This window comes from Sminthopsis crassicaudata, chromosome 6, assembly GCF_048593235.1.
Source record: "Sminthopsis crassicaudata isolate SCR6 chromosome 6, ASM4859323v1, whole genome shotgun sequence".
Taxonomy (NCBI): domain Eukaryota; kingdom Metazoa; phylum Chordata; class Mammalia; order Dasyuromorphia; family Dasyuridae; genus Sminthopsis; species Sminthopsis crassicaudata.
This window is the reverse complement of record NC_133622.1, coordinates 68470660-68495002: the sequence shown is the minus strand read 5'-3', so window position 1 is coordinate 68495002 and position 24343 is coordinate 68470660. Positions and strand designations below refer to the sequence as shown.

Below are 24343 nucleotides of genomic sequence, written 5' to 3'. Positions count from 1 at the left end.
ATATCATTTAAAAAATGGATCTTTGTTTCAGTGCCATTAAAAGCTCTTCGTTTTCTTAAGTTAGCCCTCTCTAGGTTCTCCTGTTTTTCCTCTTAATTTTTGGTTGGGTTCATCATCTGTATGCAGTGTCTTTCCAGCATATAGCATAAATCTATGACTTGTCTGTTTAATTTCATTTAATTATCTCAACAAGAGACATTCTTCATCCATTTGGCTTTTCTTCTGTGGACAGTCAGACTGAACTCTTTTAAAGTAATTATGGCTCTCAGCTAAGAAGCTTTGCATTGTTCCTCTTCCTGTTGTGATCAGCACCAAATCTCTGTTTACATCCCACCTCTGCAATCACATAACTCTTTGAGACTCAACTCAATTTCCCCATCTGTAAAATGAGAGGGTTGGAGCAGGTGATCTCTAGATTCCTTCCAACTTTACCTTTTCCTTTGAAGCACAGAGTAAAGGTTATAATCTTTTGATTCTAAATAAATCTGCAGTTGTGAAATATTTTTCATGAGAATTACAAAAAGACTATGCAATAAACCAGCAGAAAGTGCCTTTATCCCTCCATGCATCTCTGTTGGAAGTAACAGGGAAATGTACATCTTAGAAATTTTTAGGAAGATATTTTATAGATGGCAATGTGGGTAAAAGACTAGGCCTGGAGTTAGAGAGATTCATCTTCCTGAGTTCAAATCTTTCTTCAGATATTTACTAGCTATGTGACCCTGGGCAAGTCATTTAACCAAATAAAAAACCTCAGTTTCCTCATCTGTCAAAGGAGCTGGAGAAGGACATGACAAACCACTTTATTATCTTTGCTAAGAAAACCCCAAATGGGGTTACAAAGGTTCTGAAATGGCTGAAAAATGATTTATATTTGCATATGCAAAGATTATTTACTTGACCTTATTCTCTCTAAACCCAGAAATAATTCTGAAACTCCATATCCGTTTGAATCTTCGAAAACTGGCTTCTGAAAATACAAGTGGCTCATTGTCAAATGTTTACAAATTTCAATTCCCACTGGACCACAGGTGCTCTCTGATTATGACATTAAGAATCACTTTTGGGGGCCAGCTAGGTGGCGCAGTGGATAGAGCAACCGCCCTGAATTCAGGAGGACCCCAGTTCAAATCTGGTCTCAGACACTTAACACTTCCTAGTTGTGTGACCCTGGGCACGTCACTTACCCCAGCCTCACTTATGGGACGTGATTCATGTGCCATAGACACATCTTGTAGAATGGCTTCACAACTGTGTTGCTTCAGAATTTGCTGAGCCTTTAAAGTCAATATCAGACACAGGAGATGGGCCAAAATTGTACTAATACAGCAATTTCTAACTATACTTTTGTAGTAATGGACTAAGGTTAATTATCTCATTTAAATATAGGTTGATCTTTTTACAGCTCTTCCTTTTGCCTTACCCTTAAGGTAGATTGGAACTTATCCAATGAAATCCATTGGATGAAAGTCTGGCCCAAGGAAGAGCAGTGACTGATTTGTCCAACATCACAGAAGTAGGAAGTAGCAGCCCATACTTGAACCCAGCCCAAGTCCAGTTCTCCTTCCGGTTGTTCCATACATTCATGCAACTCAGCTTACTATTCAATTATATTCAATCAAAAAGCATTCATTCAGCACTCTAGGAAGTGTTTTGGAATGGGCAGAGAGAAACAGCTGAAAAAAAGTAGGCGCCTCACCCCAGTGCTGTGTACTATTACAGTTTTTCCTCAAATCCATTTACATTGAGCTCTCCATCAACTAATTGTGCTTTTCTAAAGCTGAAAGCATCTTTGAGAGAGGCTTAGTTACAGTTAAGTGCTTTCTGTGTATGCACAAGGGAACTGGAATGAAAATGTGAAATGTGACAGCTACTTTTAGATCCCTAATTTGAAATTTGTCATAAATTCAGGCTTATCCATATAGGCTGTTATTTTAGCCCGTGATTTATGCCAAACTGTGTCATGGATTGAATACATGTGTTCTTATTTGCTGTAATTAACTCATTTCACTTGATAAAAGAGGACACCAATAAGGATGATGTCTATCTGGGCTTAATTAGCTCAAGAGGAGATTTTAAGCTCTTAAGGACAGAAATGCATATAAACATGCATCAAAAGTAATTGAACAAATTTATAATAGACTGATACACACAATATTAAAGGATCAGAAACCCCAAGGTTAATTAGGTGGGGAGTTTTTTCTGTGTCATTCACATAGAATGGAAGGACAATATTTAAAAATGAGTCCTTTTCTTGCCTCTTTAGAGGAGATGAGCCTATATGAGGTATTACTTACTTAAATATTTTAGAATCTCTCCATACTTTATATTCTATGTGGCAGGCACTGTACTAAGTCCTGTAGATATAAAGAAAGGAAAAAACATTGTCTCTGCTGTTCAGCAGTTAATGATCTGTTGTGAGGTGGAAGGATGGGGATGGAGACAAAATGAAAAAAAAAAAAAACAACTATTTACGAGATATACACAATGTTAATGGAAAATAGTTTCAGAAGAAAAGTACTGGCAATGGTCATGAGCAAGAATAGATCTCCTATAGAAGACAGGATTTGAGTTTAAAGGAAACCAGGGGAAGCTTGAGGTTGTTAGGTCCTAAAGATAAAGCTGAGCAGCAAGGAGTGTCCCTTTCCTTACTTTTTTTTTTTTTTTTTTTTTTCCCCCTGAGGCTGGGGTTAAGTGACTTGCCCAAGATCACACAGCTAGGAAGTGTTAAGTGTCTGAGAATAGATTTGAACTCGGGTCCTCCTGAATTCAGGGCTGGTGCTCTATCCACTGCGCCACCTAGCTGCCCCTCCTTTCCTTACTTTCAAAAAAAAAAAAAAAAAAAAAAAAGGAGCCATGGACAGAGAACCACCTTCCCAGCATCTTAGGGAGGAAACTATGACTTCAGCTGAAGTGAAGGGTGACCACTATTTCAACAGCATCTTCTCCTCGTTCCCAAACAGAGCCAGAGTGCCCTACAATCCTGGAGTCCTGATTTGCTTCTAAGATATCAGACTGTGGCCTCTATCCCATTATGTTGCAGGACCAATTTGTGAAAGCAAATTGGAAAAAGCAAAAGGTGGTGATGTACCATTAGTGGAGAAAATAGCTATAATATAAAAAGAAAAAACATAACTGCAGATTAATTTCATTGACCTGAGTGATAGTGATATCACTTGTTTCCACTGGTCCCTATTCTGCTCAAAATTTTAACAATAGCCTGTCATATCTGCTGGGCTTTTCATTCATTTTAATTCATAGAATCAATTCATAATTGGTAATAATAATAATAATAGTATTTATAAGGCATTTTAAGGTTTTCAAAACATTTTACAATTTTATCCTTATAACCATGGATTATTATTTCCATTTTATAGATAAGAAAACTGAGGCAGAAAGTAAGTGAATTGGCTATAGTCAAACAGGTACTAAGTGTCTTATGTCCAAACTTGAGCTCAGATATTTCCTTCCTGATTGATTAATGGACCTCTAGCTGTTTGAGTAATGGAACCACCAGTTGAAGAATTTTTACTGCTTACATGCAATAAAGTAAGACATGAATTTTTAGGAATTTTTTTGACATTATTTGGCTTAATGGAGCATCAAAATATCAAAAGAATCTTTTGTCTTCTGAATACACGTACATACCTGTTTGAATCTCAGTTATGTGACATGTGCATGTCAAATAGATACTTAATGGTCTTGTTTGTATCTTATAGTAGAAAATTTTTAATATGTAAAACAACCACTAGTAAAAACTTTAAAGCAAGTTCTATTACAAAGGATTCTCTACACATTTAGATTCTTTTGACATTTTGGTGTATGGTCTACTAACTTATTGTATGTTCTTAAAAAAAAAAAATCACTCCACCAAAAAATTTTGCCCAAGCTTTTATTTATTTATTTTTTAGAAAGCCATCCTCTGGCTCTACTCTTTCATTGTGCTAATATGAAAAAAATCAAATCTAAATAAATGACATGATAAGACTACATAGCAATACATAGTGTCGGGAAAAGATATAGAATTTGAGACTCCCAAATTCCTCACCCAGTGCTAAGTTAAGGGCTAGGTTTGTGAGTACCAAGCCATTTAAAATAATGTAAAAGAAGAAAGTTAATATAGGGTAAACATATGTAGTTCTTCTAAACATACTTCCACATTTGTTGTCCAGTGCAAGAAAAAAAAAAATCAGATTAAGAGGGGAAAAAAACAAAACAAAAAATTAAAAAAGGTGAAAATACTATATTTTGATCCACATTCAGTCCCCATAGTTTTCTCTCTGGATGTAGATGACTCTATCCATCACAAATCTTTAGGAATTGTCCTGAACTGCCTCAATGTTGAAAAGTCAATCCATCACAGTTGATCATCACTTAAGCTTCTTGCTATGTACAGTGTTCTCTTACTTCTAGCATCAGTTCATATAAGACTTTCCAGGTAGAGCAATAGTTCTTAAAATTTGTATTCTGGACCCACAAGGAGCTTGTCAATATATTTTAAAGATGTCCATGTAGTACAATGGGTAAGAAATTTTTCATTAAACTCTTAACTGAAATTTATCATTTTCTTGAGCTACAAATTTTAAAAATTAAAAATAAACACTATAATAATTGAGAAGGGATCCATCCATAGGCTTCAAAAAACTGCCAAATGGTCCAGTAACACAAAATAATTCAAGAATACTTGTTCAAGAGCCAAGACCAACATGGCACTTGAATTGAAAGTCATTGGCTAGCTGAAAGCAGTATAGGGTATTAGGGTCCAGAAGGGTATAAGAAATGTTGATACCTGTTGCTTTGCTTTATATACGTGTGTAATGGTCAAAGATTACAGGTTGTTGGAAGGAAAATGTAGTGGAAAGATAATCATAATTTGCTTTCTTTATAGAATTTCTGTAAACTTAGTCTCTTTTTAGGGTCTCTGGCTTAGTACTATTGCAGAAAGGTGTTAGATACTCTTGGCTTCCTTTAAATTTTATGAAATACTTTATTTGAATTATAATTCTATATAATGGAACATTTCTTTACCAAATAAACACAAGTCTTCCTGTGATATTTTTCTGTGTCATTGTTAACTTTCATAGTGAAAATACACCGTCGTTGGCAACATTTCTACCACAGTTCTTTGTTTCTCATAGTACAAAGAGCCTTTTTATAGGATTTTATGATGCTTTTGAAAAACAAAAAGACTGAATTATCTGTATGTTTATTTAACAAATATAATTTTCTTTCCTTATCAAGTTTGACTTTCTGTAGCCAAATGACAGCATAACTGCTATATCCTTGTTCCTCTTTGTGCAATATCATTATTGTGTTCTTTTATCAGAGAAAAAAAAAAGGCCATAAGGTTATTTTGCACCAGTAATCTACTTATAGATTTCATGAAGTGGAATCGATGAGAAAAAACTTACTAATTCTTGGTATCCTCTAAAAAGTGTATTTAACTTTTAATCTTTGGGGAAAAATTCAATGAGAAGAAATAATTTCATCCTTATTTTCAGTGTCATTATCTAAATTTCTGGAATTGAAACCTAAAAAAATCTATGGGGCTTTAGAGCATGGGATGTTTTGAGTTTGGTTGAATCATCATACTTTGAGACTTTTAATAATTGTGTGTGTGTGTGTGTGTGTGTGTGTGTGTGTGTGTGTGTGTATATATATATATATATATGTCTCTTGTTTTATTAGAGTGAGTTGTTCTTTTACCAATGCATATTATAACTCATTTATGTCTTTGCATTCACTTAAATTCTTGCCCTTATCCTTCCGTGAATATGCTGCAGAAGACTTAACTAATGGGCTAGAGTCCTTCCTTTGATTCTTTTAACAAACCAAAGCTATCCTTTTATAAGGATATATATATATATATATCCTTTGTCATTACTTTTCCCTTTCCTCACCTCTTTCCCCATCATTCATATCCTCAGTGATGCATTTTATATCACTTCTTCCATTTTAGTTCTTGTTACAGTCTCCTTTTTGTTAGCAGATGCCTTCTGTTGTCCTTTAAGTTACCTACAGATTTTATTCTTCTATGGTCCTGATGTTATAGGATCTGTAATCAGGCTATTATTGTAAAGATGTTGATGTTAAGTTTTGCTGACATGAAGTTGCTTGGAATCTTTGAAGATACTGTAGATAAAGATGTTCTTGGACGAATTCAATAGGTTTCCTATATGACTGTATGACATAATTCATCTAGTAACAGGCATTTCTCATCCATTTGGGTTTTCCTAAGTGAGCTGCTAGGCTGACAATAATAATAGCTAAGATTTATAAAAGCTCTGTGGTTTTGAAAAAATATTCATATATTTGCATGTATTTTTATATGTTTTGTATTTATATATTACATATATGTTCACACATATAGCTGATTTTATATATATATCAGTTGAGCTTCACAATAATAATTGTGAAGGAATTATAATAATTCCATGAGATAGGTTCCCCCTCCCTTTTTATTTTTTTACAGATGAGGAAATGGAGGCAGAAAGGTTTTAAATGAATTTCCCAGGACCACACAGCTGGAAATGGCTGATAGAATTTAATCTTAAATCTTTCCAATTGCAAAGACAGCACTCTATTCACTGACACATTCGAGTAAGTATAGATCTTTTCAAGGAGGCACTACAATGTTCTGAAATTGAATCAGCATTGTAAATAGCCCTTGTTAGGGGGACCTCCTCAGCTGTCAGGAATTTTTCTTACATTTAGTATGTCTCCTACTGCATTGGCAAACACATTTAGAAAATATTTATTTCCCTGTTTAGTGCTGTGATTGATAAAGATAGTCATTGAACTGAGATACCTCTGGTTGATGCAGTTAAGTGGCACAATGCCTAGAACACTGAATGGCATATGGTTCATAGAATACTGTGCATGGTCAGATAAAACTGAGTTCAAATCTTGCCTCATCGATACTTAATAGCTGTGTGACTCTGAGCAAGTCTGCCTCAGTTTCCTCAAATGTAAATTGGGATAAAAGGACCTACCCCTCAGAATTGATGTGAAGATGACATAATAATTATAAATTATTATAATTTAAGCATATAAATTATATATTAAATTATAATTTATTTATTATTTAAAATTATAATATAGAAAATAGAAATTAAATATATAAATATAAATTATAAAATAAATAATTATAAAGTACTTAAACAGTGCAAACAATCATATTAAGCACATAGTAGTGCTTAAAATAAGCTTGTTCCCTTTTCCTCTTTTAGCTATCAAAGAATCCTGTTTAAATTTTTAATAGCCTTTTTAAATTTTCAAAATACATGCAAAGAGTTTTCACCACTCACACTTGCAAAACCTTGTCAAATTTTGTTCTCTTTCTTCCAATATATTTTAAACTTGTGCTATTCTTCTCTACATATTTCCACATTTATATTTGAGCCTAATGTATACAAGACCAAGGGCAGTCTCTAGGAAATCAAGAGAATTGATTTGAAGGAGAAACTTTAAAGATTCATTTTGCAATATGGAGTAAAGCATTTTTATGATTAATCCACATGCACACACATACACATACATCCATTAAATCTTGCATTATCTATTTATTACTCAATTCCCTAACTGAAGACATGGTCTCTTTCATTACTGCTCTGCAGGACCCAATTCTGTTTCCACTACCCCTTAGGCTCTTAACTTAGATATATTCACATGAAAGTAATTTCTGGTAACAAATCTAATTGTTCCCACTGAAACACTTTCCAGTGCCCTTTTTAGTCATCTTTCATTTTAACCTCTGTACCTTATGATATTTCACTATTTGTATCAAGAAGATACGTTGTGGGAAGAACACTACTATTCAAAATGTGAGACTTTAAATACTTTAGTATCATTGAGGGCACTGGGCAATTTCCTGCAAGCAACCTGGAGTTCTGTGCCTCTAGACCTGAAGAGTGTCAATGAATAGATGACAGATTAATGTCAGATTGCAAAATTGGGTTATGGTGACATGCTGTAGGATCTTAGAACTTAAGAATCCCCTTATCTAGAATTTGGTTTCTGTTCACATAATTTTTGAGGATCCAGGATCCACCTATATATTACAATGAACCATTAAAAGCTTTATTACACAATTAATCATATTTAAAACCAAAACCATACTTATTTTAATAGCTTGCAGAAAAGGTCTTTGACAGTAATCATGTATTATTAAAAACTACAAAATATTGAGATAATGGGAACTTTTAGTTATTATTATTTTTTTAACTGCCAAGAAAACCTCAAATAGGATAATGAAGTGTTGGATATTACTAAAACCAAAGAAACCATCATATTCACTAAAGAAAACTAGACCATTTTCTAATAACTACAGAAGAAAAGCAAAAACAAACAAACAAATAAATAATAGCTTAATTAATTAATAAAATAAAAGCTGTACTACAACACAAAGACCTCTAGAGTTAGAAGACTGATTCCAGTATGACTTCTGATACTCATCACTTCACATCCATGGCTTCCATGAGATAGGTTCCCCCCTCCCTTTTTATTTTTTTACAGATGAGGAAATGGAGGCAGTCTATAAAATGTCTATAAAATGAAAAGAGTTGCAGACTAGATGACCTCTGAGGTCTCTTTCAGTTCTAAAAAATGATACCAGAGGGACTTTAGTAGCTCTCTGTCATTATTGAAGTGATAGTATAAAGAGCATATTTGTTTAAGCACTTATGAATTTTTCAAAGAAAAGGGAATTCATAGCAGCCCTTTATGATCTCTTTGATAGCAAAGAACTGGCTCCAAAGTAGATGCTCATTTATTGAGGAATGGCCAAAAATTGTGCAACAGGATTGTCTGTGCCTTTAGAAATGGAAAATACTGTGAACTTAGAGAAGCACTGAATGAATTAATATAGAATGAAAGAAGTAGAAAAAGAAACCATCATCCACAATAGCTACAATCATGTTAAAAAGAAGTTGACTATTGAATGAAAAAAATTTACAAAGCTTGGGAATGGAAAATATAACCTTATTTTCCCTTTGTTGTAAAGATGATGAGTTTAGAATATTATGTAGGCAAAAACATACTTGGATAGATTGATTTTTTTAAATTGTTATTTTTTTTTCTCATTGTCTTTACTATAAGTTATAAGGAAACCCCAGTTGGAAATTAGGATTTTAGAGGGTCACAGATAGTGGGGGAACTCTGGGGTGAAGGGTCTTATACCTTACCCTTTATCCTTATAAAAGTAAAATATACCAACAAAAATAAGAAAAAATAAAAGTAATAAAATTAGCTATGTGATATATTTTCATAAGTTAATCAGAGATCTTGTGACTTATTTTTATTTGCTTAACCATAGTTGTTTTGTCTCAGTAAAATTTTGTATTGTACAGTATTAAATACTAATTCTGTGTTTTCACAGTTCAAGGCACTGGGAAAAAGGAAAAAACAAAAACAGCTTTTGTCCTAAAGGAGCTTACATTCTAAGCAGGGAGATGACATGTATAGAATTAAGTTGAAACTCTGTGTGTGTTTGTGAGAGAGAGAGAAAGGCAAAGGCAGAGGAAGAGGGAGGAGAAGAAGAGGGATGGGGGAGAGAGAGAGTGAGTTATATTGATTTCTGTATGTGGAATACTAAAAACCAAGAATGTTTATTTTAGGGTCTATTAACATCTCATTAAGCTGAATCCTAAAGTTCAGTGCTAGACTCACAGAGGATCAGTTATCTGTTAGAGCTTTTAAAAAAACTGACCCACATCAAGAAATTTATGAGTCCCCCAAATACTTCCAATGAAATTGTTAAGATATAAGAAATGAGCGTGAGAGGTTCCCCAGGCTGGTGTCGCAGGTTCTTGGGAAAGAATGCAGGTGAGATTTGTGGCAAAAAAATGTGTTTATTACACTGAGAAACAACTTCCCAGCAGGTCAAATCCTGAAAAGATTTTTGACAAAGGTTTGGGGTTCAGCCTTTGATTATATTGGGTTTTTATGGCCCAAGGCTAGGGAGCAATCTCCTGATAAATTTGAGGGACTAATTTTTAGTTCAATAAAGGGTGATGATTATGTCCCAGGCCAAGATCTCCAATTGAATTGTAGGTGGAGATCTCCATGGGAGTTTCCCCTAGGAACAGAAGGGTGGGGGCCCTTCCCAGAAGCCAGGAGGAATTAAGATTTTTAGGGTTTCTCTAACCTAGGTCCACGCCCCCCAAAAGATCAGGGGGACACAGTTTACATCAAAATATGTGAACTAATAGATTGCAAGTATAAATTAGAATGTTTTCATTTTTTAAATGAATATTTGATCAACAGATAAATTTTACTCAAATTGAGGAAATAACATTTTATATGTGAAAATATTCTCCAGGCTATAAAGGAAATGGCTTTTTGTTTGGTATCCTGAGGCTGTGTTTTGCTCAGATTTTTAAGAACTTTTTCTTCCTCCTTCAAACCAAAACTTCCTCAGCAGAGTTGAGAAGAAATGAGGAAATGGTTAACATCTATGAACCAAAAGGAATGCCATGGTGAGCAAAGCTTCCCAATGCTTTAGATCACTGGCCATCCATTTTGTCACTGCTAGCTCATTGAATATAGTCAGTAATTCTGGTAATATTGCATCGACAAATGTATTTCCTTTTTCTGGCCTTTATTTCTCTCATCTGCAAAATGGAGGGGAAAGAAATCCCACAAAAAATATTGCTTCATCTACAGGCAGGAGATTGGGAGATTTTATTAATAATCCCAAAGCCTACCTCTCCACCATTATCACCCCTCAACTTCTGCCTTCATTTCTGTATCCTTGGGTATTTTTAGAAAGAGTTCTATTACTGATCTCCCAATGTCACTGTGAGGAGGTTCTGGGTTATGTCCCCAAATGATGAGTTTTGGCACAGGGCAAGGAGTTGTGGGAACCCCTTTGGTTGGCGCAGAGGTCCTTTGTAAATGAATTTATGAACCTGAAAGTTAAACTGGCAAAAGAAGTTTATTATTGGCATTGGGAAGTCAGCCTTTGCTAGAAAGACAGAATTACTGGCAAGGTCCTGACAGAGAAGTAAAGATTCTAGTGGAGGAGTCCTGGCAGAGAGAGAGAGATTTTCTAGCAGAGAAATTCTGTAGCAGAGAAATCCCAATAGAGAGGTGAATAAGGTCTTGTAAGGGAAATAGGTGAGAAAGAGATAAAGAGGGAGTAATGCTGAAAGAGAATAGCATTTCAGTGGGCAAAGGGTTGCAACTTTTGCCAGAGAGAGAGAGAGAGGTTCCTTGGCATGGCATGTTAGGTACTCTGCAAGAAGATGAGTTGAAGGAAACTTGTTTTATGAGCAGCTCTTGGTGAGGGCTGTTTGAGCTGAAATTAGAATAGAGAATCTTAGAATTGAATGAGTGTCTAATCTCGAACTTAATAGAGTTGGAATCTCCAGCTCAAGCTAAGTAAGTACAAATGGTCCTGGACTTAACCAGTCCCACCCAGATAACTGAATAAAACTTTATCTTGATGCCCTGAGGCAGGTCTCTGGGGATAGCTTAGAAGTTCTCCCCAAAGTCAATTTGATCAATTGCAAAATGTTGTTTCTAAACTGAATTAATAAATTTAAGATACTTTATTTTGACATTAGCTGTCTTGTTTTTTTGTTTTCATTTTGTTTTCTGGAGGTGATCTATATATTCATTCAAATGATATTTCCTTTTTTGTGTTCAAGAGTTGGGAGCAATTTTCTTGTACTATTTCTTGTATTATTTTATGAGATCAGGGAGCAATTCTTAGCAAAATAAATGTCACAAATTGACAATAGCCATTCTCTTTGGTAAAAGGCAGATGTTTTTAGAGTAATAGGTCATAGACAAAGATAACAGATAAAATAGGCACCAGCAGTGGCAGATATGAAATAAAAGTTGGGAGAGCATATAGTTTACAAGGAAAAAGATAAGTTCCCCAGGGGAACTCATAGTTAATCAGGGGACCACTCTGTGAGGTGAGAGTAAATCATTGACTGGTAGATTATATTACTAGAGTTAATTAGAGTAAGAAGAAAGGCTCCATTAAAGAGAAAGCAGTATGAGGGAAAGAGAATACTTCATAGTGGGCTTAGTCCAGAAAAGAATTTAGCAAAGATCTTCCTCATAAACACATTTTTTATAGGGTAAATATAGCCTTGGGAGTTTCCCAAAGGTAAAGCCTTGAACTCGAGAGGGAGGACCAGATCCCAGACTTGCTATTCAAAGGTTCTCAAAGGTTGTTTAAAGCTACCCAGAGAATTCCTCAGGAGTCAGAAAGGGGCTGATTGACCATCTTCCCCTATTTCCACCACCTAAGTTCCCAAAGATAAAATAATTGGGAAAAACTGAAAACTCTTAATTTATCTCCTCGTTTAAATATTAACCAATTAAGATTGCTAGAGGGAGGTCCTAATAATGAAATTATAGCCAATCAGAAGAAAATTGTACCTAGGTAAAAACCTATCCCTTCCCCACCCACTTCTTCCATCTCTCATTTTGGGTCTTTGTAACTTTTATGAACAGATCACATGCTACTATTAATAAATGATATTATACTTGGAGAAGTGGCCTCATGTTATATATTGGTTAAATTTTCCCCACAACAGGGGCTTACAATGTAGTAGCCAGTCAATAAGTAATAAAATATTTATTAAAAAAATTTTTTTAAAGTTTCCCAGAGGTTGGGGGATGAACAATGGAAGTTGATTTCCTTCTTATACAATCTGGGAATTCTCTTATAATAGAATTATCTGATGATGGCTTCTTCCTAACTGGGGAAGACAGTAAGTCATATAATTATTGTATTCAAATTTTTTGATTTCTTGGAAACTTATACTTCTCAGGTTGTACACTTCCTATCCTCAAAATCATTATGTTTCACTATAAATGAAATGCATGTTTTCTCTTGTTATTACTTTTCATTTCTCCTCTAGATTATCCTTCACTTCTTTGTTCTTATAATTCCTAATGAGTTACCCTCAGTTTTCTTTCTTGGTGAAACTTTTACAGATTCAAATTTTTTTATTTTGCCAATTATTTCTGCTGTATTGGCCATAAAGTTCTGTACTCATAATTTTCTTTTCTTTTTTTTTTTTTTAATTTTATTCATAAAATTTTTTGACAGTACATATGCATGAGTATTTTTTTTAATAACATTATCCCTTGTATTCATTTTTCCAAGTTATCCCTCCCTCCCCTAAATGACAGGCAATCTCATACATTTTACATGTGTTACAATATAACCTAGATGCAATATATGTGTGTAAATCCCATTTTCTTGTTGACATTAAGTATTAGACTCCGAAGGTATAAGTAAATAGACAGTAGTGCTAACAATTTACATTCACTTCCAGTGTTCCTTCTCTGGGTGTAGTTGTTTCTGTCCATCATTGATCAACTGGAAGTTGTACTCATAATTTTCATTTGTCCTTTAAAAACTTGGGAATAATAGTATATTGTGGTCCAATGTTCTCCTCAAATTCCAAATTTCCCTCTCACCAAATGTGGAGTTGTTTTCTTTTGTGTTATAGTATTTATTTATGTGCCAGAACCTCTTTATTAGATCTGGAATCTGGAAGCCTATGTTCTTTTGGGGTCAATGTTATCACTATTGATTTGTCTGTATGCTTAAGGTTTTCGAGTTTTCATCATCTTAAGATCTTTAATCATTTCAATCTTTACCCCCATTTTTTCTAATATTGTTCACTTCTGACTCCCTACCTCTTCTGGTGATTTCCCTGGGGGCTGGATCTCAAAGCATCCCAGCCTCTTTCCCAACTTGGTAATTGGTGGTGTAGCTGCCAAGGTTTCTAACCCAATGACTAGAGAGAAGTAGCTTCAGCTGGACGCTGGATTTTGTCTCAGGCTTAGTGGAATGACAGATAGCTCAACACTGCCTCCTATTGTCCTGTCCCATTCCCTCCACTGCTAAGATTGCCTGTTTTCCTGGATTCTGGAATAATTCTATAGTTTGCAATTTGAATCTCCAGACAATGGAAAAATGGAAGGGGGGGCTAGTTAGTGTAGAATAATCTTGTATTATTAGAATTTCTTTTACTTTCATTTGAAAGTCTTTTTATCAGTCCATGTTTTGGGTTGGCCAGAGTAGTCTTGTAACTGGTAACATCGTGGGCAGTAGGAAGAAGATGCTGAGTGATTTCAAGGGAGGGTTTTTTAAAATATTCTTTGGGGTCTTAATGTCCTAGACCATGGTGGTAGCTAAATTGTGGTATATGTAGTGCATAATTTCTGTTTTGGTGAGATCTGAGAGATCCTGAAGATCAGAGGCAATGTCTAATTCTCCCTGTTGTTGGACACATGATTGATGTGGTTAGATATGCATTTCTTATCATAGGATTATGGATTTAGAGTTGGAAGTGACCTTAAAATTAAGTGACTCCCTCAGGTTCTCACGATAAATGTCTGACTAAATTGATTAAACACTTTTTTTTTTCCCTAACCTCAAATCCAGTATAATTTCCAGTATACCATGCTATCTAGGCATTTTGTTAGCCTTAATGAATTCTCTCAGCCTCTATCTCAGTTAGTAAAGTTGTTTCTCTGCTTTCAAAGATCCAATCATAAAGGTCCAAACTTTTTATGAGGTTCCTTCCTTCCCTCTCTATCCCCCATAAGGAAAAAAAAAAAAAAAAAAAAAAAAAGAACAGCTCCATTAAATTATCCAATTCATTTTCATTATCCCTTTGTCTTGATCAAAAATATTTAGCAGCCACACTACTTGAACCTTAGACAAATGATAATATCTAACATAAATAATATCTTGATACTTCACCAATGCAGTTTTCTATATGGTATCCAATTACGAGAACTACAAGAATGAGAATGAAAAGAAGTGGGGGAAAAATTGTCACTGAATGATAATGATTGGGGAGAAAAAGGGGATAGCAATTTAATCTGTCTACTTTCACTATAGGAAAATAAATTCACAATTCTTTAGATGAGTGAGAGTAAAACTAATAGCGTTCACTCATCAAATTGTATTCTATTTTTTCTCCTGTTAAAGCAAGTGATTGCATTTCAGACAAAGTTCATTTTACATATTTATCACAAGCCATGAAGAACTAATATCATTTGTGTATTGCCTTTTTTTTTTTTCCAGCTAGAGGATGATATCATAGCCAAACCAAAATACTTTATGGCAATGAAGGATTTTGCACTTGGGCAAACCTCTGATTGGATTGTACTTGAATTCTCAAAACTTGGGTTTATTGGTAAGTAATTTCTTGGCTTTGTTAGAGCCAAATTTTTTTAAACAGCCATTAATGCTGAGAAATCTTAAGAATTTTAAGAAGAGATTTGATATTGAACAAATAATAGAGGCATAACAAGAAATATTTTCAATGAAATTGATCATTTTAACAAAAAATTTTAATACTAGTATCCCAAATAATGCTAATATACATAATTTGGTTTTTTTGGGGGGGGGGTTTGCTTTTTTATGAAGAAGAAACCAGTGTGCCATAGCTAAAGAGATTTAATTTAGTCTCACCCACACACAGCAATCCAAAATAGTAGTGATATTTTGGGTAGATATATGTCTGCAAATGTCAAAAGAAAAATTCTTCTATTAAATAGTCTTTTTTTTTTTTCAAATAATTTCCATCATAATAAAAACAAGAGCCAATGTTTATAGAGCTTGTTAAGGTTTCCACTTTACCTTATTTCATTTAGTCCTTCTAACCACCCTTCAAGGTAGACACTATAATTATATCCATTTTTAAATAAGAAAACTGAGACTTCTCTTAACACAAAATCCAGGTCTCTGTCCCCTATGTCATCTAGCTGTGAAACATGCAGAATTATAATAAATGATGGCTCAGTTTGGCTCTCTTAAGGAAGTGAAGGGGATCAAAGGAAGTATCTAGATTGCTATTCAAAAGAAATGGGAGGTACATGACAGTAACAGAAAAGGTAAGATAGACTGTGTGACTGTTGTTTTGCTGTTTTCTTTGTTAAGGATGACCTTTGCATTGGCAAGAAACAAAACCTGAACATTAGGGAGTTGCAACCCAAGAAGATTAAATGGATCTAGATAAACTTGATGAGATCACGTCACTAAGTCTAGACAGACAATATTTCATCAGTATGAAAGGAAATGGGAAATGTAATCTTTAGAACTCCTTGTTGCTTCTAGTATAAAGGAAAGTCCCTCATCCTGGCATTTCAGGGCTCTCATATATCAGGCAAATTGGCTTATTATCTGTTCCTTGAATTCAATCTGCCATCAACTATCTCCATGCCTTTGTACATGAAGTTTGCCTTCCATTTCTAGAATGTATGTCCTGATCATTTCCTTGCTTTAGAAACGTTTACTTTCCTCAAAGTTCAGCTTAATTGTTAGCAATTATTATTGTTAGAAAATTTTTCTGCTTTCACAACTAATAGTGTTCTCTCCTTTCTGAAATAGTTTTGTATTCACTTTTTTTCTGCAAGAGAAGCAGCCTGGTATAATGGATTAGGGAATTGGCTTTGAAGGCAGAAAGATCTGATTTCAGATTCGTTCTTGTGACATACCAGCTGTGCAAGTATGAGTGAGACTCTTAACCAAGTCTCAAAGATTTAAGTTTGTTTTTTATCTTTAAAAAACATTTTTAAACATTTATATTCTTAAATTTTGAATTCCAAATTGTCTTCCATCTAGCCCTTTGATGGAGAAGACAAGTAGTATGATATATAAAGTCATGCAAAACATTTTTCCTTATTAGTCATGTTGGTTAAAAAAAAAAGTTTTTAAAATTTCAATATAATTTTAATTTTCTGGGTAAATATAAAGATAATTTTCAACATTTTTAAAAATAAATCTTTGTATTCCACTATGCCCAAAGGGCTATCAAACTGTGCATACCTTTGCCCCAGCAGTGCTACTACTGGGCTTATATCCCAAAGAGATTTTAAAGAAGGGAAAGGGACCTGTATGTGCCAAAATGTTTGTGGCAGCCCTTTTTGTAATGGCCAGAAACTGGAAACTGAGGGGATGCCCATCAATTAGAGAATGACTAAATATGTTGTGGTATATGAATGTTATGAAATATTATTGTTCTGTAAGAAACAACCAGCAGGATGATTTTAGAGAGGCCTAGAGGGAGTTAAATGAATTGATGCTCAAGTGAAGTGAGTAGAACCAGATCATTGTACATGTTAAGAAGAAGATTATATGATGATCAATTCTGATGGTCATGGCTCTTTTCAACAGGGAGATGTTTCAAACCAGTTCCAATGGTCTTGTGATGAAGAAAGCCATCTGCACCCAGCATAGGAACTGAGTGTGGATCCCAAATATGGTATTTTCACTTTTTTTTGTTGTTGTTTGCTTGCTTTTTGTTTCTTTTTCATATTTTTCCCTTTTGATCTAATTTTTCTTGTGTATCATGATAATTGTGGAAATATGTACAGAAGAATTACGCATGTTTAATATATATTGGATTACTTTCCATCTAGGGGAGGAGGGTGAGCAGAAGGGAGAGAAAAAATATTTGGAACACAAGGTTTTGCAAAGGTGAATGGTGAAAACTAAAAAAAGCTTTAATTAAAAAAAAAAAGATTTTGGGTTCCAAATTTTCCTCCCTTCCTCCCTTACCTTCCACCTTATCCCCACCCCAAGACAGCAAGCAATCTGATATAGACTGTACATATACAATAATTTCAAACATATTTCCACATTTGTCATGTTGTGCAAGAAAAATCAGACCAAAACTGGGGGAAAAAAAAACACAAGAAAGAAAAACAAACAAACAAAACAAAATAAGGTGAAAACATACTTCAATTCATATTCAGTCTCTATAGTTCTCTCTCTGGATGGGTGGCATTTTCCATCCCAAATGCATTGGAATTAAATCACTGAGAAGAGCCAAATCCTATATAATCTAGTGGTTGTTGTATATAATGCTCTTGTCCTGTTTACTTCACTCAGCATCAGTTTATGTAAGTCTTTCCAGGATTTTCTGAAATCAGCCTGCTCACCATTTCTTATAATAATAATAATAATAATATTCTACTACTTTCATATGCCATAATTTATTCAGCCATTCCCCAATCGAGGGGCATCTACTTAGTTTCCAGTTCCTTGCCATTACAAAAAGGATAGCTGCAAGTATTTTTGATTATGTGGGTCCTTTCCCCTTTTTTATGATCTCTTTGAAATATAGACTCAGTAATGACAGTGCTGGATCAAAGGGTATGCAGAGGTTTTACAGGTGCTAGAGATACAAAGAAATAGTAACAACAACAATCAAAGCAGTTCCCAATCACAAGAAACATGCATCCTCTCCACTGGTACCATTTGGATGTCAGGAGAATTCAAGGAAGGCTCACATTGATATGAGGGGGGATCCCCAAGTAAACATCTAATAACTACTAAAAATGAGAAACTGGGATTTTAATTCTAAGAAGGAGCCATATTCTCTAGAAGTTATTGTCTCTTGCAAACTTATCAAGCAATGATCTTAGAGATAGTGTCTTAACCTTGAGGAGGGAAGCAAGTGAGAAGATTCTAGAGGTGGGAAGAATCTTCAAGATCACTTCTATAGAGCAACTCATTTTTCAGGTGAGGAAATTTAAGACTCACAACAGGTGAATTAACTTATTCAAGGTTGTAAGCCTTTTTGAGCCTCAATCCACACATAGGTAAAACATTAATGTTCGTTTCTTCCCACTACACTACAACTCAATCTTTACTAACCTCAGCCTGCCATAACTTTATATTTAAAGGAATCCTTTAAAATTTTTACCTTTAGGTAAATACCATTTTTATTGCCATCGTCTTTGAATAAATATCCATGGTTAAAGCTTCTTTCCAAGTTTAGCCCATGCACTGACTCCTACACTTAGTCTTTTGGAATCCTATTAGGTATTCCTGTCTCCACCCAAAATTTCTTTATAATTTCTTGGTATATATATTGAATTATTTGTGTTCCTATTGCTTTTTTCTGGTAAGATCTAAGTGCAGGACAGGAACTATCATTTTATTTTTATATTCCTAACTTAAGTTTAGGTGCATGTTAATTGATGGTAATATATATATGTGTATTATGTGCAGTTTACATACTTAATTGGATTATTATGTCTTTTATTTCCCCCAGGAAAGCTGTTTAAAACCAAAGATTTACCTTTGATAGTGCAATTTTTAATAATGTTCCACAAAGATAAACCTGTAGACTGGCTTTTGGATCATTTATTCTATGTGAAAGTATGTCACCCAGAAAAAGATAATGTGAGTATGTCTTTGTTTTATAGAATATCAAGTATGTGTTAACAAAATAAAGTGACACTATCGAGCTACGAAAATGTCACCAGTCATGTTGCATGCCTTACTGAAATAGACTCCGATGAAAAGAGGTCTTTCTTGATTTTTCTTGGCTATTTGTGCCCTTCACCCCACCATTCTTGCCTCCCAAATTAGTTTGTGAATATGTTGTATTCACTTAAAGGTGTTCATATTTTATCCATCTTATAAACTGAAAACTCCTCAAGAGTAAGGATTGTTTTGGGGCAGCTAGGTGGCGCAGTGGATTAGAGCACCAGCCCTGAATTCAGGAGGATCCGAGTTCAAATCTGGTCTCAGGCACTTAACACTTCCTAGCTGTGTGACCCTGAGCAAGTCACTTAACCCCAGCCTAAAAAAAAAAAAAAAAGAGTAAGGACTGTTTTATTTCTTTCACCTTTATATTCTCAGTGTTTTTCATGCTGTAAGTACCTTGGATAAGACCAGAGACTAAACCATGTTCCATTGGTATATATGTTCTCCTGGATGAGAAGACCTTCTATTGAGAAGTCATTCTCTTTTTTGCAACTTAGAATTTTAGAGAGAGTTCCCCAGTGCCTGAGACATTGTGACTTCTAGGTACCAGAAATAACAATGATCACCCAAGGCAGCATTTAAACACACTTAATCTAGATGAAACCTAACTGAGATTCCTTTGCCTCAATCTCTTATGTTCTTCCCCAATTTTCACAGAAATTTCATGTGGTTTTTAGAGTAATGGAAAGATTTAGAATCAGGTTGTTATTCAGTTGTTTTTCAGTTATGTCCGACTCTTCATGACCCTGTTTGGGGTTTTCTTGGTAAAGACATTGGAGTGGTTTGTCATTTCCTTCTTCAGCTCATTTGACATATGGGGAAATTGAGGCAAACAGGGGGAAGTGAGTTGTCATGAAGCTAGGAAATGAATTTGGATTTAAAATGAGGAAGAGGAGTCTCATACTTATTGAAAAACTTGGACGTCATCTATAAGAAGCAGGGTTTGGAACGGATGGCATCTTAAGTTCCTTTCTTGTTCCAAATTATACTTTTCCAACTCTTATAAAAGTAAAATCAGCTTGCTTTCTGGGAAAGGTTAACACTATACATTAATACAGGAATAAGTTTCCAACTTCATAACATTCAGTTAGAAAAGAAACTCCCTTTCTAGAGTCTATCCCCTCACCTCATTCATCAGCCCCCTCACACTCTACAAATGCCTGATGCTTTTCTATGCAATTGAACTATGGTTTCTGAGCTATCAAGTAAGTAATTCACCAGAAAGTCAACTTTTTGACAGTAAATACTTAATTTTTTGCTTTTGTATTCTCATCACCCAGAACAATATTTGCCTAATAGTAGCTACTTAAATAAATATTGGTTAATTAATTGAGATCTCCATTTTTAACCATCACAAAAAAACTAATAACCTATAAATATGCCATTAGTGAAGTATTCCATCTTCTTTTCCTCGGCTTTGTCTTCATTTTGAGAGAGACAGAGAGAAATGGGGAGAGGGCAAGAGAGAGCACAAGTGTTCCATCTTTAGCATGAACCTTAAGTGATTACAATATTTATATTCAGAAGTGACTGGGACAGTGGAAGATGCCTTATTTTGTTAAAAAGAATTCCATTTTCTAAAAGCTAAAACAGATGAAGGACCTGGACAGAATAAAATGAAGTTTTTTGTAGAACTTGACAAAACCACTGCATTTTTTTTTTCTGGGTATAGCTTTAGCATAAGGCTTTAAATAAATATTTAAATTAAATAAAGTTTTAGCAATTAAAAAAAAGTGATATTCTATGAAGTTATTAGGGAAGTAAGGAAAGACCAGGAATTATATAACATAGTATATATACTATAATGTTTTGTAATTTATTAAAATAAAGTAACTATTTAACATGAGTTACTTATTTCAGATGAGTTAAAAATTCTGTTTTAGTCATCTATTTGTATCTAATGAAACAAGTGAAGTCTTAGAACTTAACTAAAGATGCTTGCTTGTTTTTGCCTGACTTCTCCAAGAGGGAAGTACTAAGTTTTTAGTGGCTGAAAAATGTAACTTTACCCCTTCCCCAGAGTTACTTGTTTACTTGCATATATAAGTTGTCAGAGAAGCAATGTAGTATAGAACATGTGAATGACAGAAGAATATATAATTGGGAGGTATTTGAGGAAATAAAAATCTAATAATATATAGATAATGTTCATATATGATTTTTTAAGTCAATATGTGGGATCCTTGAGTATAGCTTAGTGGCCCTCATTCTCTGGTATAGGGGATAAAGAATTGAACTTGGCGTCAATAAGAACACCCTTCAAATCCCTCTGACATTTAATTATACATCTGTCTGATTGATCCAGGGTGAATTGCTTAGTGTCTCTCAGACTTGGCCACTCTGCAATATTCTTGACATAATTTCATTTGGTGAAGTGACTCTCCACATCTGTATAATCCCAGTATAATCCCAGCCAAGGTCTGAGTCTTCTTGCTTAGGTCATAACGCTTCTAAAATTCAGTTTTATCATCTGTAAAAGAAGGGTTACAATTCCTATTTGTGAACTGACGTCAAGGAATTGTCTTAAGGACAGAGGAAACAATGAATGTGTAAGTGTTTTATAAACTAAAACAGCATATAAGTAATGGCAGCAGTATTATTAAAATAAACATAAATATCTCTTACCTAGCCTATGGTATCCCAACATAATGGAAACAAACAGTAAGTCACTTATTTAGGACCTTGCTGACACAGTAGATAAGGTGCCAGATGTGGAGTCAGGAAGCCTTATCTTCCTGAGTTCATATGCAGGGTCAGGTACTTAGTAGCTATGTGACCTTGGGCATGTCACTTCACCCTGTTTGCCTCAGTTTCCTTAACTGTAAAATGAACTATGAATAGAAATGCAAAGCACTCCAAGTGCCTTTGCCAAGCAAACCCCAAAATGGATCATAAAAAGTTGGACATGACTAAAATAACTGAACACACAATATGATCAGGCACTAGGAATAAAAAGACAGCATAAAAAGCCCTACCCTTAATGAGCTCACATTGTATGGGAAGAAAATCATGTACACTGACAAGAACATATTTACAAAATAATTGGGGAGAAGGATGTTAGCATCTAGGGAGAGGAAGATAGATTTCCAATATTTGGTTATATTTGGAGTGATCTTTGAGGTAAGCATTGATTCTCTAAAGCAGAAATTTTTTTTTGTTGGGGGGGATGCATTCCAGGGATGGGAGAAAATTTTTTCAGAAGTATCAACATGAAACAGCAAACAGGCTCTATTTAATAATTATTGTAAAAATGTACGTTGTGTATAGATACACATATTTAACCTATTTGCATATATATGTTTGTGTTTATGCATAATACATTTAGAGCAGCAAATTTTTTAAAAAAAGATTTAATAAAAATATATGCATGTGTTGTTTGTATATTTGTGATTCACATTATAGATCTCTTTTCAATGAATTAAAATATAAAGAAATGTATTTACTGTACTATATTATTACTATTAAATATTAGGGGGAGATAGGTAGTACAATGGATAGAGAACCTGGCCTGGAGTCAGGGAAACTCATCTTCCTAAGTTCAAATACAACCTCAGACACTTACTGGCTGTTAGATCCTGAGCAAGTAACTTTACTGTGTTGCCTCAGTTTCCTTATCTGTAAAATGAGTTAGAGAAGGAAATGGCAAACTATTTCAGTTTCTCTTCCAAGGAAACCCAAATGGCATCACAAAAGAATTGGGCATGATTGAAATAACTGATCATCACCAACAACAATTTACTATTAAAAGTATGTTGAACTATAGTTTAAATTTCCTTTGACTGTTCAAAGCAATGGCATGGGGTTATCTTCTAGTTTCTTTTCTTTTCTTTTCTTTTTTTTTTTTTTTTTTTTTTTTTTTTTTTGAGGCTGGAGTTAAGTGACTTGCCCAGGGTCACACAACTAGGAAGTGTTATGTGTCTGAGACCAGATTTGAACTTGGGTCCTCCTGAATTTAAGGCTGGTGCTCTATCTACTTCGTCACCTAGCTGCCCCAATTATCTTCTTATTTGTGTCTCAAGTTTCATTGTTGGATAAGTCAGTTTATAAATATTTAGCACCTACTGTGTGCTATAAACTCTGCTAAGCACTAGGGATTCAATAGAAGGGTAAAATTGTTCTTTGTCCTTGGGGACCTCACAGTCTAATGGAGGAAATAACATGCATACAGTAAATATCATTCCACAGCTAGAAAATGTTGGCTAATAGAATTCTGTATAACAGTAAACTTAAAAGTATAAGCTTAGTTTAAAGTTTTTGATTGTACTGATTTTCCTTTAAAAAGACATCCAATCTCACTACCAAAGAAATATAAATTAAAATGATTTACTGGTAAATTACTCATATATCATAATTAGTTATTAAAAACATTTTGAGTTCTATATTTTTATCTTTTCATTTGAAGATGATTTTTCTTCTTCCCCCAGCTTCATTGTGAGAAGCAAAAACAACTGCTACGCATTCAGTATAAACCTTCTCTCTTTCAACACGTGGGAAAGTATTCATCATTGTCTGGAAAAATACAGAATTTGCAAGTAAGATAGTTTTAATTTAAAAATATTTCCGCTTATTTTCACATATTTTCTTCTCATAAATATCAGATAGCTATGATGAGTCACTTTGTTTTATAGTCTAGGTATAAAAAGAATGTTGGTTTTGGGGTCAAAAGAATTTGGTCCAAATTTTACCTCTGACATTTAGTTGCCATATGCCTAACCATTTAGCCTATGTGTAAAATGAGATAATATTACTTTCACTCTCTGCCTAACAGATTTGTTCTATGGAATATTATATAAACCTTACAACTTTGATATAAATGTGAGTTTCATTTCATAAATGAAGTGTATTCAAAAGAAATTTTTACCAGATGAAAATACTCGACATAAGCTGGTTTTTATCCCCCCCCCCACTTCCCTACTTAATACTATCTTATTATTATTATTTTTACAATTATATGGAGAGAGTGTTCAACATTCATTTTTGTTAAGATTTTGAGTTCCAATTTTTTTCTTCCTGTTTCCCTTCCTTCCCCTTTTCCCAAGATAGCAAGCAATCTAATAAAGATTTTATATATATATATATATA

At 34.2% G+C, this 24343-nt stretch overlaps 1 protein-coding gene across 1 annotated transcript in view; it reads left to right on the top strand.

The window, feature by feature from the left end:
• The window catches only part of MGAT4D (MGAT4 family member D), a 132948-nt gene that overhangs the window by 100418 nt on the left and 8187 nt on the right, over positions 1 to 24343 (top strand). The window contains exons 8-10 of the mRNA XM_074276700.1: positions 15065 to 15176; positions 19044 to 19174; positions 23686 to 23793. Coding sequence (XP_074132801.1) covers positions 15065 to 15176; positions 19044 to 19174; positions 23686 to 23793 — 351 coding nt within the window. The remainder of the gene's footprint in view (positions 1 to 15064; positions 15177 to 19043; positions 19175 to 23685; positions 23794 to 24343) is intronic.